This window comes from Salminus brasiliensis, chromosome 21 (genome assembly GCF_030463535.1).
Source record: "Salminus brasiliensis chromosome 21, fSalBra1.hap2, whole genome shotgun sequence".
NCBI classification, from domain to species: domain Eukaryota; kingdom Metazoa; phylum Chordata; class Actinopteri; order Characiformes; family Bryconidae; genus Salminus; species Salminus brasiliensis.
The window spans coordinates 208,138-221,588 of NC_132898.1; the positions used below are offsets into that span (position 1 = coordinate 208,138).

Consider the following 13,451-nt stretch of genomic DNA (forward strand, 5'->3'; position numbering starts at 1 on the left):
TTCTCCCACAGTTTCATTACTGAGGGAATCCTCAGGTCTAACAGATCAACTTCATTAAAACCTTTAGAGCCTTTGGAGCACAGCCTCCAGCAGCCGGTATTCAGACGCTGCTTCACAGCTCATGAGTCTGTCATGAGTCTCAGAACTGATCTGTAAACATGAGGTGAGTAAACAGTCTGAGCGAGGCGTAATGGGGAGGTACGGTGTTCAGAAAGCCGAGCCCGTTGCCCCACTGAGATAAGATATAGGTCTTAGTTCAGGACCATCACGGTTCACCCACCGCTGCCGACGGGTTTAATATTAACAGTCCAAACATCCACTTTCCTGTGGAGATAAAGGTCAGGCATCTAAAAGAGAGGAGACCTCTTACTTTAGGACTCAGTAACTTTACCTTTAATGTTAGAAATCAGGATAAGGAGGATTCCCTTTCATCTATTTACCCCTAAAGAAAACTGTATTAGCTTCTCCACTGTTTTACCATCATCATCATCATCATCATCATCACTCCATATAAAACTCAGAAGCCGTGTGAGAGGCAGCAGAAATGGGACCCGAACATAGTAATAGTTTAGGAGTGTTCTCTTTCTCCTGTAGTCCCGCGCTCAGCAGCAGAGCCGAGGGATTTCTAATCCACTACTTCAGCTTTTAAAGGGATTTCTGTAAGCTGCTGAGTTTCAGGCAGCAGGAAACAATCGAGGGCCTGGTTTAATGCACACCTACTGGAGGCCGCTCACACACGGACAGTTCCTCATAGCTGTGTCCTGTGTTTAGAACCAGGAAATTAAGTTCTGTGGAGATGTGGTAGATAAACAGTTCCTACCAGTGATCCCATAAAGGGCTGTAATGATTAGCTGGAGAAGGAGAGCGTTTCAGTGAAACCAGCAACTTCACCCTAAAGTCTGGATTCAGGAACCACAGTTAAACAGTTCAGATAAACAGAGTCATTCAGAGGGATCCACAGCTCCTCCTCACCTAATGGTGATGAAGACGCTGCCTGATGCCTGAGACACTGTTCTACCAGAGTTCTGAGAAGAGTTCGGCTCTAGAACCTGCTTTTAAAACCAGATCATTAAAGGGTTTTAGTGATTTATAGAACAGAGGTGGTTTAAGGTGAAGTTCTGCTGAGTTAAGATGAACCGCTGGTTTGCAGATGTGGATCAGGGGTTACGGATTCACTCAGCATGTCTGAGGACGGTTAAGCTCACACACACACACACACACACACACACACACACACACACAGCTCTACAGGTCATTTTCTCAGGTGGACTAAGACTAAACTGCTGCAGGTTCTGGGTCTGCAGTTCTAATACACTCTATTATTTGTTTATTTACACTTTTATGAAGAACTATTCCTACTCCAGCGTCTGCAGGACGGGCTCTGAACCACCCGTAAACAGAGCTGTGTGAGACTGTAAGGACACTAAACCTCAGAATCACAGCAGCCTCTGTTCTCCCTGCCTTTCAGGCTGCTGGGGACGGTCACACCGTCTCATTTAACACCATCTGCAGCTAAAGAGTTTAGGATGACTGGCGGCGCTGAACAGAACGCTGACGAGGACGTTAAAGGCCAGATTTCCTTTAATGAGTCACGTTAGTCAGTCTGTGACCTTTACTATCGTTAGAGCCGGAGGGAAGAGGGGTCTGCTCCTCAGACGTTCTCAACGTCGTGCCTTCGTCACAGGTTATCCACTGCAGGTGTGGAAGGTGTGTGCCGGAACATCAGCAGCTTCCTTCTCTGAAAAACAGACTTCCTGAACAGTCCCTAAATGTCAGAGATGGAGAATTCAGGCCTGCAGAGGTGTCCGGCAGCTGGAGCAAAATCCTGGAGGATTTTTACTTTCTGCACCTGAATTCCTGACAAAAACTAAAACTAGCATTAAAATTAGATAAAATTAAACTAATATAACTAATATACTGTAATATAGACTAGACTAATATAACTAATATACTGTAATATAGACTAATATACTGTAATATAGACTAATATACTGTAATATAGACTAATATAACTAATATACTGTAATATAGACTAATATAACTAATATACTGTAATATAGACTAGACTAATATAACTAATATACTGTAATATAGACTAATATACTGTAATATAGACTAATATACTGTAATATAGACTAATATAACTAATATACTGTAATATAGACTAATATAACTAATATACTGTAATATAGTGTAACTAATATAACTAATATACTGTAATATAGACTAATATACTGTAATATAGACTAATATAACTAATATACTGTAATATAGTGTAACTAATATAGAGTACTATACCGTCACACTGATGTGCTGTTCAGGTCTGTGTATCTTATATTAAGCTCTTTACATTATTATTTAAATGAGTTCATTAATGATTACACTGACTCCTGATCTCCAAACCAGGCCTGCCTGCTGTGATCTGTAGCTCTATACTGACACCTGGAGGCTGAGGTACAGACTTGCTATTTCCAGAATGACCCTGAGAGAGTCCAGAACCCACACCTGGGTTAAACAACCTGAGCAAGTGTCAGCCTCACCCTCAACACTTCACACAGACCAGAGTCTAGAAGATCCTCTGATCCTCTTAGATACTACTAAACACACTCCACACACACACACACACACACACACACTCCACCACACTGCACACACACTCCACTCTGCTTGGTGCAGGACAGGCTGCTCGGTAAACTGCTGTGCTTTAATAACTAATGGTCATTTCTTCCTTTGATGTATTCATTCTAGAACATTTAGTGTGTAGTTTTTCTGGGAGGCGCTAATGGTGTTATTCCCACCACTGTGCTCTAGGGGGCGCTTTTAGATAGGAAAAGCCATTTTTATTTTTTACTAATACAAAATATCATTTGCTATAAATGCTGGAATAAATTCCTTACTAGTTCCAATATTATGATCGATTGTCAGTTCTTCCCTATACACGTTTAGGAGTGGTCAGGTGGGCACTAAATAATGTAATAAAAAAGATATGAGCCTATTATTACGAATGAATGTAGTGATATTTTGTGATGTAGTGTGATTTATAAAACGTCAGGATGCACCACTTAAAGCCATGAATACATACAAATAAATAACCTAAACACATAACCATATTAACTAAAAAATGTTATTAATAAGCTTTAAAATACACTTCCAGTAATGCAGGCAGGGATAAAGAGCATCCTGCTGTAATAGAAACTCATTACAATGCTGGAAAATTGTGAGAACCTTTATATAACCATATACCTATATATATATATATACCTATATACCTATATATATATATACATACACCTATATACCTATATATATATATATATATACATACACCTATATACCTATATATATATATATATATATACATACACCTATATACCTATATATATATATATATATGCAGTTGCATTGCCTCTTTAAGCAGCAGTAAAGTCTTTCAGATGGAGGGGAGACGGTTCTGGATCTCGGAGCTCTGCAGCTCAGTCTGGTTCTGAGGACTCTTCATGTAGGGGTCTGCGGTCCCGCCTCTTCCTGACCAGCAGCGGGGCTGGCGAGCAGCAGTGGCCCGGCAGAGAGCGCTGATCTGCGGCTGCAGCCGCTCTCTGACCCGCCGGGTTAATCCGCAGTGCTGAAGCTCGGTATGGACGGGGGGGCGGAGGAGGTGTTCCCCGCTGAGGTTCTCCTGTTTGAGGACGGGTTCTCCGCGGACGGCTCGTTTACGTTCTGCGGGCAGATGTGCACAGTGCAGCAGGTGTTCAGCGCGAGCCTGGGAGTAGCGGCCTCGGTGTGGGACGCAGTGAGTAGGGAGCGCGCGGGGACTGTGCAGCCTAACACAGCCTAATGCACCCGCGTGCTTCTCACGAGGAACATCTTACCAGTTGCACCAAGTGAAGTGTGTGTGTGTGTGTGTGTGTGTGAATGAAACAGACCATATCAAATTTGCCATTTTTGCACATAAGCCCAGAGAGGAGTTTCTAATTAAGAACACACACACACACACACACAAACACACACACACACACACACACACACACACACACACTGTACAGAGGCCCTAATCCTGTTTCTCTAAACCCCGGTCTCTGGAAATACAGTAAAAATGAACAGTAAAACACAGAGCTGGATTAATGCTGTTTTATTTATTTTCAGTTTTACTGTGTGTGTGTGTGTGTGTGTGTGTGTGTGTGTGTGTTCATTAATTAGTCTTAATCCCTAAACCAGTCCTGTATCATGCTGAAATACTGTACGCTGTTGCAGCCGTGGTTTGAATCAGGCGTGTGTTTCCTGCTCTGCGCAGGCGCTCCACCTCTGCCGGTTCTTTGAGAACTCCTCTCTGGATTTAAAGGGAAAGCGAGTGATCGAGCTGGGAGCCGGGACTGGCTTTGTTAGCATACTGGCTGCCAGATTAGGTGAGTGTCAGCACTGGTTGACCGTTCACTCTCACACCTCACTCTCAGGTGCTGAGAACCGGTTCCTCCTGAGGGTCATCACAGCATCCCGGGTCAGACACCTTTCACCAGGGTTTCTGGGTTTTGTAGTATTTGGTTTCTGCCACCAGCTGTTCTGTAGATGATGGTCACCACACTACACCCTATTGTCCTCACTGTCCCCGCTGTCCCTCGTGTCTCTGTCTAAATTCTGCCTTTATCTTCCACCACAGGGGCGTGTGTGACCCTGACAGACCTCCCTCTGGTTATTCCACAAGCCGCCCAAAATATCGAAGCCAACACTCCCCCGACTGGTTGGCCCTCAGAAGCCCCGGTCGCGGTACCGCTGACCTGGGGACAGGACCAGGAGAACTTCTCCTCTGACTGGGACTTTGTACTGGGCACTGATATTATCTACATGCCTGAGACGTTCCCCCGTCTGCTGGACACACTGGTGCACTTGTGCAGAGGCGGAGCCACGGTGTACCTCTCATCAAAAATGCGGCGGGAACACAGAACCCAGGACTTCTACGACCACTGGCTGCCCCAGAGGTTTGAGGTGGAGCTTGTTCAGAGAGAACCTGAGGAGAACATTAATATTTATAGAGCAGCTCTGAGACTGAATGAATCCTGCAGCCGAACCTGAACTAACCACGCCCAGTTTAGTGGGCGGCACCATCACTGTATGACCTTTAATAAACACAACAATAATAAACACAAAGTTACAAACAGCAACGAAATATAAAACTGTATAAATGATCAGTTCCCATCACCCCTCCCAGTCCACCATCCCATTGGGACATCTGTCAGAATCCTGAGGGTTGCAGTGAAGCACTGAGCCACACCTCAGAGGGAACGTATCACATCAGCTGGTCCATGGGTGCTGACTTGGGTTAAGGGAGGGCTCCTGAGTGGCACAGCCGCCTAAGTGTTGGCTCTTTAAATCCCCGGTGATTCCTCAGCCATCTATATTCTATCTTCTCCTCCCGTCGCATGTCCTGTAGTATCTGTCACCGAAACATTAGCAGCAGGTCCTCTAAGTCCTGTAGGGTGTGAGGTGGGACCTCTGTCACTGGTTGTCCTTCGTTCTTGTCAGAGTGTCTCAGATTCTTACGCTGGTTCATTTTTGCTACTTCATCACCTTCAGGAACTGACTGTTCCCTCGCTGCCTGATAGATTCAGCCCTTATGTTTGAATGTTGGGGCTGGTCAGTTTATATCATTCGTTATCTGAGGTGTCATTGTTATCACTTGATAAGAAGACATGGGCAGCAGTGAAGGAGTCCACAGCGATAGGAGAGTGAGTGTCTGTCTGTCCTGGTGGAGCTCAGGCTCTGAATCACTAAATATCGTCATCCTCTCGTCCCCAGCGCTCTGCTGATGCACTGAGTTTCTGTTCAGAGAGAAAAGCCTGTTTGTTCCGCTGTGGAGTTTCAAAGAAAGACAGCGGCCCCTCCTCCATGTAGCCGTGACTCCATCAGACACAATAACAGATCCTTATCTGCAGCGAGACCTGCCTGCCTTATCACCCGGCCTCTGCTACACTTTGATACGGCTCTATGTAGAAACTGATTTACTGATCTCATGACCTCAGTAAAGCTACTGGCAGAGCTGAGTAGCTGGTGGATCCACATGAGTCCCAGATCAGCGGAATCTAAAAGAGGACGTTTCAGTAAAGTATTCGGATTCAGGCGGCCATCAGCGGTTCCTCCAGTAGCCTGACCTAAACCCTGCCTCACTGACCTCCATCATGAACCATATTTCTATACAGACTGACCCCAAACATGTAGTCCATACAGACCACCAGCTGACCTCAGAGCAGCAGAAATTTATGCATTTAATATACAGAGTAACGTAAACATTAGTCAAGCTTGTTTTACGCTGATCTTCATCGTTCATAAATCAGAATAAAATGCAGCTTAACGGAGTCAATCAACGTAATTGTCGTGTTTAGGCCACGCCCACTTCTAGTTCAAATCTGAATGCAGATACAGATCTTCTATATCCCCCTGTGCGTTTAGTCATGTACCACACTGTACTACATATTAGCTTTAAGTATTGTGATACAATCTCACTGCACTATTGTGTGTGTGTGTGTGTGTGTGTGTGTGTGTGTGTGTTCAGTGTTTATGAAAACACTTGTTGTGTCATTTTTAGTCCACTAACATCATCAGCTCGCTTTGTTGGTCCAACAATAGAGCTCCTAAACCTGCTGAGCTACACATTCACCATGGGCTGCTGTGTGCACCCCCTCACTCTGTCACGTGTGTGTGTGTGTGTGTGTGTGTGTGTGTGTGTGTGTGCACACTGGTATGTAAGGATGCCTAAGTGCACATCCCTGATGTTGGAGAGTTTACACTACACTAGGAAACGCTGCGGTGTCTCTGAGTTCTTCATTAGAAGCTTGTTTTGATGAGCGGTTCTGTGTGAGAGCAGAGACACACACTCACACTCACACACACTCACACTCACAGAGCCAGAGGTGTGCAGCAGGTGGGAGGAGTCAGGCCCATCAGGGAGGGCCGTGAAAACACACACTCCTCTTCAAATGAAGTTGGCTGAGTGTGCATTATCTCTGACTGTCAGTCAGCAGGAGCTCCACACCAGCATCTCCTCATTCAGTCTGAAGGTAAAGACTTTAGTATCTGACTGATGATGATATGATGTGATATGATATTAATTTGGTCATCTGTGGAACTACATGCTTATAACTGGCAGAAACACCAGCAGTGTGCTGGAGAGCTTTTGGTCCAGTTGTGTAAAGATTTCCCTTTAAGATGTTTTTTTTTATCCTATTTAATGTTTATCCTATCCTGTTTTTTAACCTATTATAATGTTATAGTTTGATAAACAGCCGGAGGAATAGTTTATTCTGTTAGTAAGCAGTGAGTGAGGTGCTGCTGAGATGTCTTCAGTCCTGCGAGACTGGCGGCTTTAATCTGTACAGTTCAGACCTTCTTCATCTGCAGTAAATCTGGTTTGAGAGATCAGGACATGCCGTTATTATTATTATTATTATTATTATATCAGAGTGGAGCGCTGTGGTCTACAGTAAGAGAACATAATAAATGCTTCTTCATGATAATTATTTCAGTTTGAATTTGTTCATATTTTGTATCAATAGCAGAAAACTCAGAGAGATGGAATTGTGGGAAGGAAGAGAGAGGCATGCTTCACCGTATGGGCAGTACAGAACTGTCCCTGGCTGGAACTCCTCTTCACACACGTACGTAAAGATATTACTGTAGTTAGAATATAGCAAACCAGTGGTCAGGGAGTGGTCAGTACCTACCAAAAATGCTCCCAGGAAGGACAACCTGAACTGAACTGCTGAAGCTGAACCGGCGACAGGGTCATGGGCTCCCAAGGTTCACTGATGCTTATGGAGGTCCCACTCACAGCTTACAGGACCTACAGGATCTGCTGCTGACGCTGGTCTTGGTGCCGGAGACCACAGCAGCACACCTTCAGAGGTCTTGTGGAGTCCATGACACAGGAGAAGATTATGATATGATAATGATATGATAATACACACTAATACACACCTGCTACAAAGTTTCCTTTAGTGAGACAATACAAAACGTTGCATTCGCACAATCATACAGAAGGTTTGCCCTTTTATTTAATCTAGCAAATTTATAAAATCACAGTAATCAAGCTGGCAAGGTTCAGGAACCGGGTCAAGTCCAAAGTTAATAGAGCTATTTTTAGATTGTTCTCTGATAGTGCAGGGACTTTGACCATCCATAGAAGACTGCTAACCCAATCTGTTCCTCCTCACTTGTAGATATACTAGCAGGTCTCCTGCAGCACCCTGCCCAGAGTCCAGATCTGAGTTCCAGGGCTGGATGGGTGAACCAAGTAGTTGGATGATACCGGGGTCCAGAACTGCTGGGACTATGAGAGACTATGTAAACTGGACTGACATGGCGCCGGCCTCAAACTGTCCTCCTGAGAACCTGCTCTGTTCCCAAGAGTTAGCTGCATATGGTGGCCAGGAGAGAAGTTTAGAAAGACAGAGAGCTCTGCTGGAGAGATACAGAGAAAAGGAGAGGCTGGTGCAGAGAGGGGAGGCGACTAATAGACGGCAAACCTGCAGTTCCACTCTGTCCAGAAGAGAGAAGGAGAAACTGAGTGCCAACAGTTACCGAGAGCTGGAGGCCTGGGCCAACCGCTACTATCACTCCCTGCCCAGGCAGAGGCATCTCGACACAGGGACTTGGAATGCAACCCAAAGCTTACCAGAGACTGAGAGGATGTCAAGGTCTGCAGGCAGGTTAGTCAGTCCAGAGCCTAATCAAAGACCCCTTGCAAATACATCAGGCCCATATAACCAAGAAAAGAGTAACCTTGAGAACAGACTGAGGGCTCAGTTGGAGGCATGGAAAACCCAAAAATTACCTCCTTACGTCCCAGTGAAGCAGAGTCTCTCTAGGAAGAACATGGTCCTGAGCCCATCTTTCAGTCAACCCCCAAACTACATGTCCCCACCACCATACAGTGGTCCACAGGATTCTGACATACTGCAGGTTCCGGGAAAATGCGCTACAAAGGCCAGTGCAGAACCTGTGATGGAGTACAGAGTTGAAAGCAGACCGGTTTCCTCTGCATTTCCTATGCTGAGAAGATCAGAGCATTCCTTTGTGCCCTTAACAGAGTCAGAGGGAAGACAGCATGTAGACCATCCATCAACCTGTGGGATACAAAGAACCGTGACGTATCGTGACCTTGATAAAGCCACACTTTCAGAATCCCTCGCCGTTCAACAGGCGGTCCAGGAAGAAGAGGCTGTTACACCGCATCAATCATCACATCAGCTTCCTCAGGAGAGTCAGACATCCTACTTGGACGAAACACTCAGCAAGCAGAGCCGACCCAAGAGAAGACGAGGTGGAGAGACAGTGTTTTGCTTGGTCTCTCGTATGGGAGAACTAGCGGGATTGTCCAGTTCCCCAGACGAACCTCAGAAATCCCACTCGTTGCCTCTTTTAAACATCCCAACCCATGGAGGTCCAGCAGATGTAGGGAAGCAAAGCTGTGAGAGACAAAAAGAAAGTGAAGAACAAATCCAGCTGGCAGATGAAGTCGATTCTGGATCTTTGATCTCCAGTATACCTGAAATACAAGTGGAAAGCCAAACCAAGGCTGCTGAGCAGATCTTAAAAGATCAGGAAGCTGCCAACAAAGAGAAGCTCCAAAGAGAACTTCAGGAGACCTTCTTCAAGCATGCTGAAAAAAGAAGCTCTCAAACTAGCAAGAAAGATGAAGACCCTAAAACCAGCGTATCTTCTATCAAAGAAGAAGAAACTATTCATCCCTGTGCATCTTCTAAAACAGCGGCACCTCAGGTAACCGACAGCCTGGCGGAACCACCCAGTCAAACCACAGTGAAGTTCCCGTTATGGAAGGAACCTAAGTGGCACTACTGCTCAAAGGGTGTTTCAGAGAAAAAAAATGAACCGAACCAGGACCCCGGGAACATGGCCCAAAAACAAGCAGCCGATAAGAAACCAAAGAAAGCCGAAGTCAAAAATAACATAAATACAGTCAAAGACAAGGGCAGAGGTCTTGTGGTCATTGACGCGACCTGCGTTGTAGTTAAGGTTGAGTTCATTTTTCCTCCTGAAAAAGAGCACGTCCAGTATGTGTGCTCACGCTCCAGGGACTCATATGAGCACAGCCCAGATTCTCTGATCCTTCAAGTCCAGAATAATGACCACACTGACACGGATACACCCGGAGCTACGGAGGAGGGTTCTCCTGCAAACAATACACGGGAACTTCATGTTGAGATTCGAGAGCAGCACGATGAGGATTTGAGGAACAGAAGCTCGATACGCGGTTCGAGTCACATTGTGATGAAGGACCCAAACCAGCTGTCAAATGAGGTCATTTCTGAAAATGAGACTCTCCAGGAGAGAGCAGAAAGGATTCTAGGAATTACACTCCAGACTTCCAGCAATGAAGGGAACTCACAGGAGGAAGCACCCCAGACATCTCGAACAGAAGAAGAAGAAGATGTCCAAAGGAATCGAGAGGAGCCAGGAGTTTCTTCTGAAGCTGACCATGCGGGGGATAGGGACACTCAGTTGACAGGAGTGGGCTTATCTGAAAATATTGAAACCTCAACAAAAGAAACAGAGAAAGAAGAACAAACCTTAACAACGGAAACTGATGGCACTGTAGAGGGATCTGAAGTAGATCATTTGAAGACCATTCAAACACATGAGGTGAGGGCAGTGGAAGTCATGAAACAGGAAAATGAAGAAACATCAGAAGACAAGTTGGATGAAAAATTCTCAACACAGCGTACAGACGCCAGAGCTGATCCTGCCACTGCCACTACCCAACAGCTAAACCATAGCCTGGAGGGCAATGTTAGTGCTAGCCCCTCTAATGAAGTAGATGACTCAAAGAATCTCCTTCCATCCCTCCGTGATGATGATGATGATGATGATGATGATGGTGTGGAAAAAACTACTCAGTCTTTTGATCTAGAAGGCAGTCCCAGTGAGGGCAACCCTTGTGAAACAGGTGATGTAAATAGTGTCTGCCCAGCCCTCCCTGCTGATTTGGCTGAAGATACTAATGAGATGTTTGTGGAAGAGGGAACTCTCCCCAACAACATGCACATGAGTCTCTGCCCAACCTTCCTTCAAGACTTACCTGAGGAGGGCAACTCATCATCTGACACAGATGGTGCAAATAATCTGGGCCCAGTCCTTCCAGGCGACTCTGAGGAAAACATTGGTGAATCGATTGGCAGGGAAGGCAGTTTCTGGGAAAGCGAGCCTTCAGATTCATCAGCTGATGGATCCAGCCTTCATCCACCTCTCCCTGGATGCTGCAGGGGGAATACCAGTGAATTACTAGATCAAGAAGATACTCCTAACCTTTCAGTTGAAGGGAACGATGATCTAAAGAACCTCTGCTCTCCTCTTCATGGTAACTCTGTAGAAAGCACTGCTGAGCTATCCAGCCATGAAGGTACCCTGCCTGAAACAGATGACATACAGAACCTCTGCCCAGCCCTCCTTGGTCACTCTGTGGAAAGCACTAGTGGGTTGTTTAATCAGGAAGCAAGCTCCAGGGAGGACATCCCCTCAAATCCATTTGGCAAGAAAGATCTCAAGGAGTGCAACGTCTCAGATGAAACGGATGGCCTGGGCTTGCTTGATGGCCGTATGGAAAACAGTTGTCAGAGATTGGGCCTGGAATGTAGTATCCAGGATGCCAAGGGGTCAAATAAAACGGATCCGAATGTCTGTCTGTCCCTCGTTTGCAGCTCTGTGGAAGACACAAATGATCAAGAAGGTAAACCTGAGAAGGACACCCCTTCAAAGGAACGAGATGATGCCAGTCAAGTTCTCCCTCACGACTCTGGTGACCTGCTGAGTAAAGAAGGTAGACCCGGGGAAGGCACAGAGGCTCCTTGTCCTTGTAACTCTGAGGAAAATGAAAGTCAGTTGTTTGGCCAAGAGGACCCGGACCACAGCATCTCAGTTGACCCAGAGGACCTACAGAATCTCTGCCAGACCCCTCCTGGTAGTTCTGAGGAAGACACTAGTGAGTCTGATCAGGAACGTCCACCCAGGGAGGGTTTCCTCTCAGACGAAACAGAGCATGTAAATGATCCTTGTTTTCCTACCTGTGGTCGTGAAGTGGCAAACAGCAGTGAGTCGTCTGAACCAGACGGTAATGAAGATGATGGAGAAATCTCACTGCAGCTACTTCATCTTCACACTGATCAAGAGTCGACCTCTCAGACACCTCCTGAACCTCCTCTGTCTGAATCTCCTCAGCGATTGGGTGAGGGAAGTTTATTGGAGCCACCACTTACTGTCCCCTCTTGTTCAAGTCCACACTCTGAACATCAACCTGAATTACCTTCACCTCTCTCGTCTGATGACAACAACCGGCAGCCTTTTTCTGCTTGTAGTGATCTACCTGAATGCACAGACCCCACCGCCCCCTCTCCGCTAACTCCAGCTCTTGCTGCTGGTGCTCAGCCCCCTGAGAGTTCCTTCAGATCATCAAAATGCAGGAAGAAACCGTATCCTGCGTCGCTGTTGGATGCAGTGAACCGCATTCGTAAACACACGGCTCCTGATTCTGAAAACGAGGAGGAGGATGGAGCTGAAGTTTGGGACCAAATGGAAAACACAGGTGTGGAAGCTCAGCTGAGTGAGGACACTGAGCTGCAACTGCAGGAAGCTGCCCTGGAGGAGAGGATGGGCAGCACGGTCGACCAAAAGGACGTCTTAATCACCATAGATACGGCAGACAGGACTGCGGGGAAGAGCGTTCCACTAAAGGAAGAGGGACATCTGGGCAAAGGGGTGAGGACAGCAGAACTGTCAGAGGAGAGGAGGGGAAGAGCAGAGGGAGGTGACACTGAAGATGATACCGTGTCCAGCAGCAGCCTCGACAGTCACGGTTCTAATGACACAGTGATTGAAGGCGAGGGAAATGGTCCTGATGAAGAAGACGGGGAGAATGAGCAACTTCAGAATGAAGAGCTGGATTTGAAGAGCTGTGTCTTAGAGGGTGAAGATGATGGTCAGATCTCTGAGGTTTTCAAAGATAATCAGTGAGATCAAAGTTACAAACAGCATCCTTTACATCACCACACCGCCGTCTCCCCGTCAGCCTGCTGTTCGGCCCTCTGTGGTCATGATGGTGATCACACTGTAGAAATGATATCTTGCCAAGTTAAACCATCTCAAGTTGGAGTATATATTTAATATTTCTCATTTTAAAATATTCTTTGAATATTATGTGTTTATTTAACTTTCATTGTAAATCATTTCGCTTATTTTAGGAAATAATGATTTAAACAAGCAACACTATACTGTAGTGAACCAGGCATGAGCTAATGCTTCAAAAAAGAAATCTAATATTTTTACATATTGGATATTTAGAGCAGATTTAGGATGATTTTACTTGTAATGATGCAGTAAATGTAATATGCAGTGTAAAATAGACTTTACACATTATATAGACTACACATAGACTAGACATGAGTTATTGG

The 13,451-nt window shown here is 45.7% G+C and overlaps 1 protein-coding gene across 2 annotated transcripts; it reads left to right on the forward strand.

Annotated features, from left to right (window-relative positions):
• The first annotated feature begins 3,525 nt into the window (after window positions 1-3,525).
• LOC140543105 (EEF1A lysine methyltransferase 3-like) lies at window positions 3,526-5,405 on the forward strand. Of its 2 annotated transcripts, none has more exons than XM_072666126.1 (3): window positions 3,526-3,778; window positions 4,292-4,403; window positions 4,655-5,405. In XM_072666126.1, exons 1-3 carry the CDS (start codon window positions 3,635-3,637, stop codon window positions 5,065-5,067), a joined length of 669 nt encoding a protein of 222 aa, XP_072522227.1. In that variant the 5' UTR covers window positions 3,526-3,634; the 3' UTR covers window positions 5,068-5,405. The 2 variants fall into 2 exon arrangements, with proteins under 2 accessions (XP_072522227.1, XP_072522226.1); XM_072666125.1 differs by having other exon boundaries at window positions 3,527-3,790; window positions 4,655-5,404.
• The last annotated feature ends 8,046 nt before the right edge of the window (window positions 5,406-13,451 follow it).

Bases quoted from the DNA above. Each gene is read 5' to 3' on its own strand.
- LOC140543105 (XM_072666125.1), top strand. From the start codon at position 3,635: ATGGACGGGGGGGCGGAGGAGGTGTTCCCCGCTGAGGTTCTCCTGTTT. The intron at 3,791-4,291 runs GTGAGTAGGGAG...TGCTCTGCGCAG, and splicing joins CGGCCTCGGTGTGGGACGCA to GCGCTCCACCTCTGCCGGTT. The intron at 4,404-4,654 runs GTGAGTGTCAGC...CTTCCACCACAG, and splicing joins CATACTGGCTGCCAGATTAG to GGGCGTGTGTGACCCTGACA.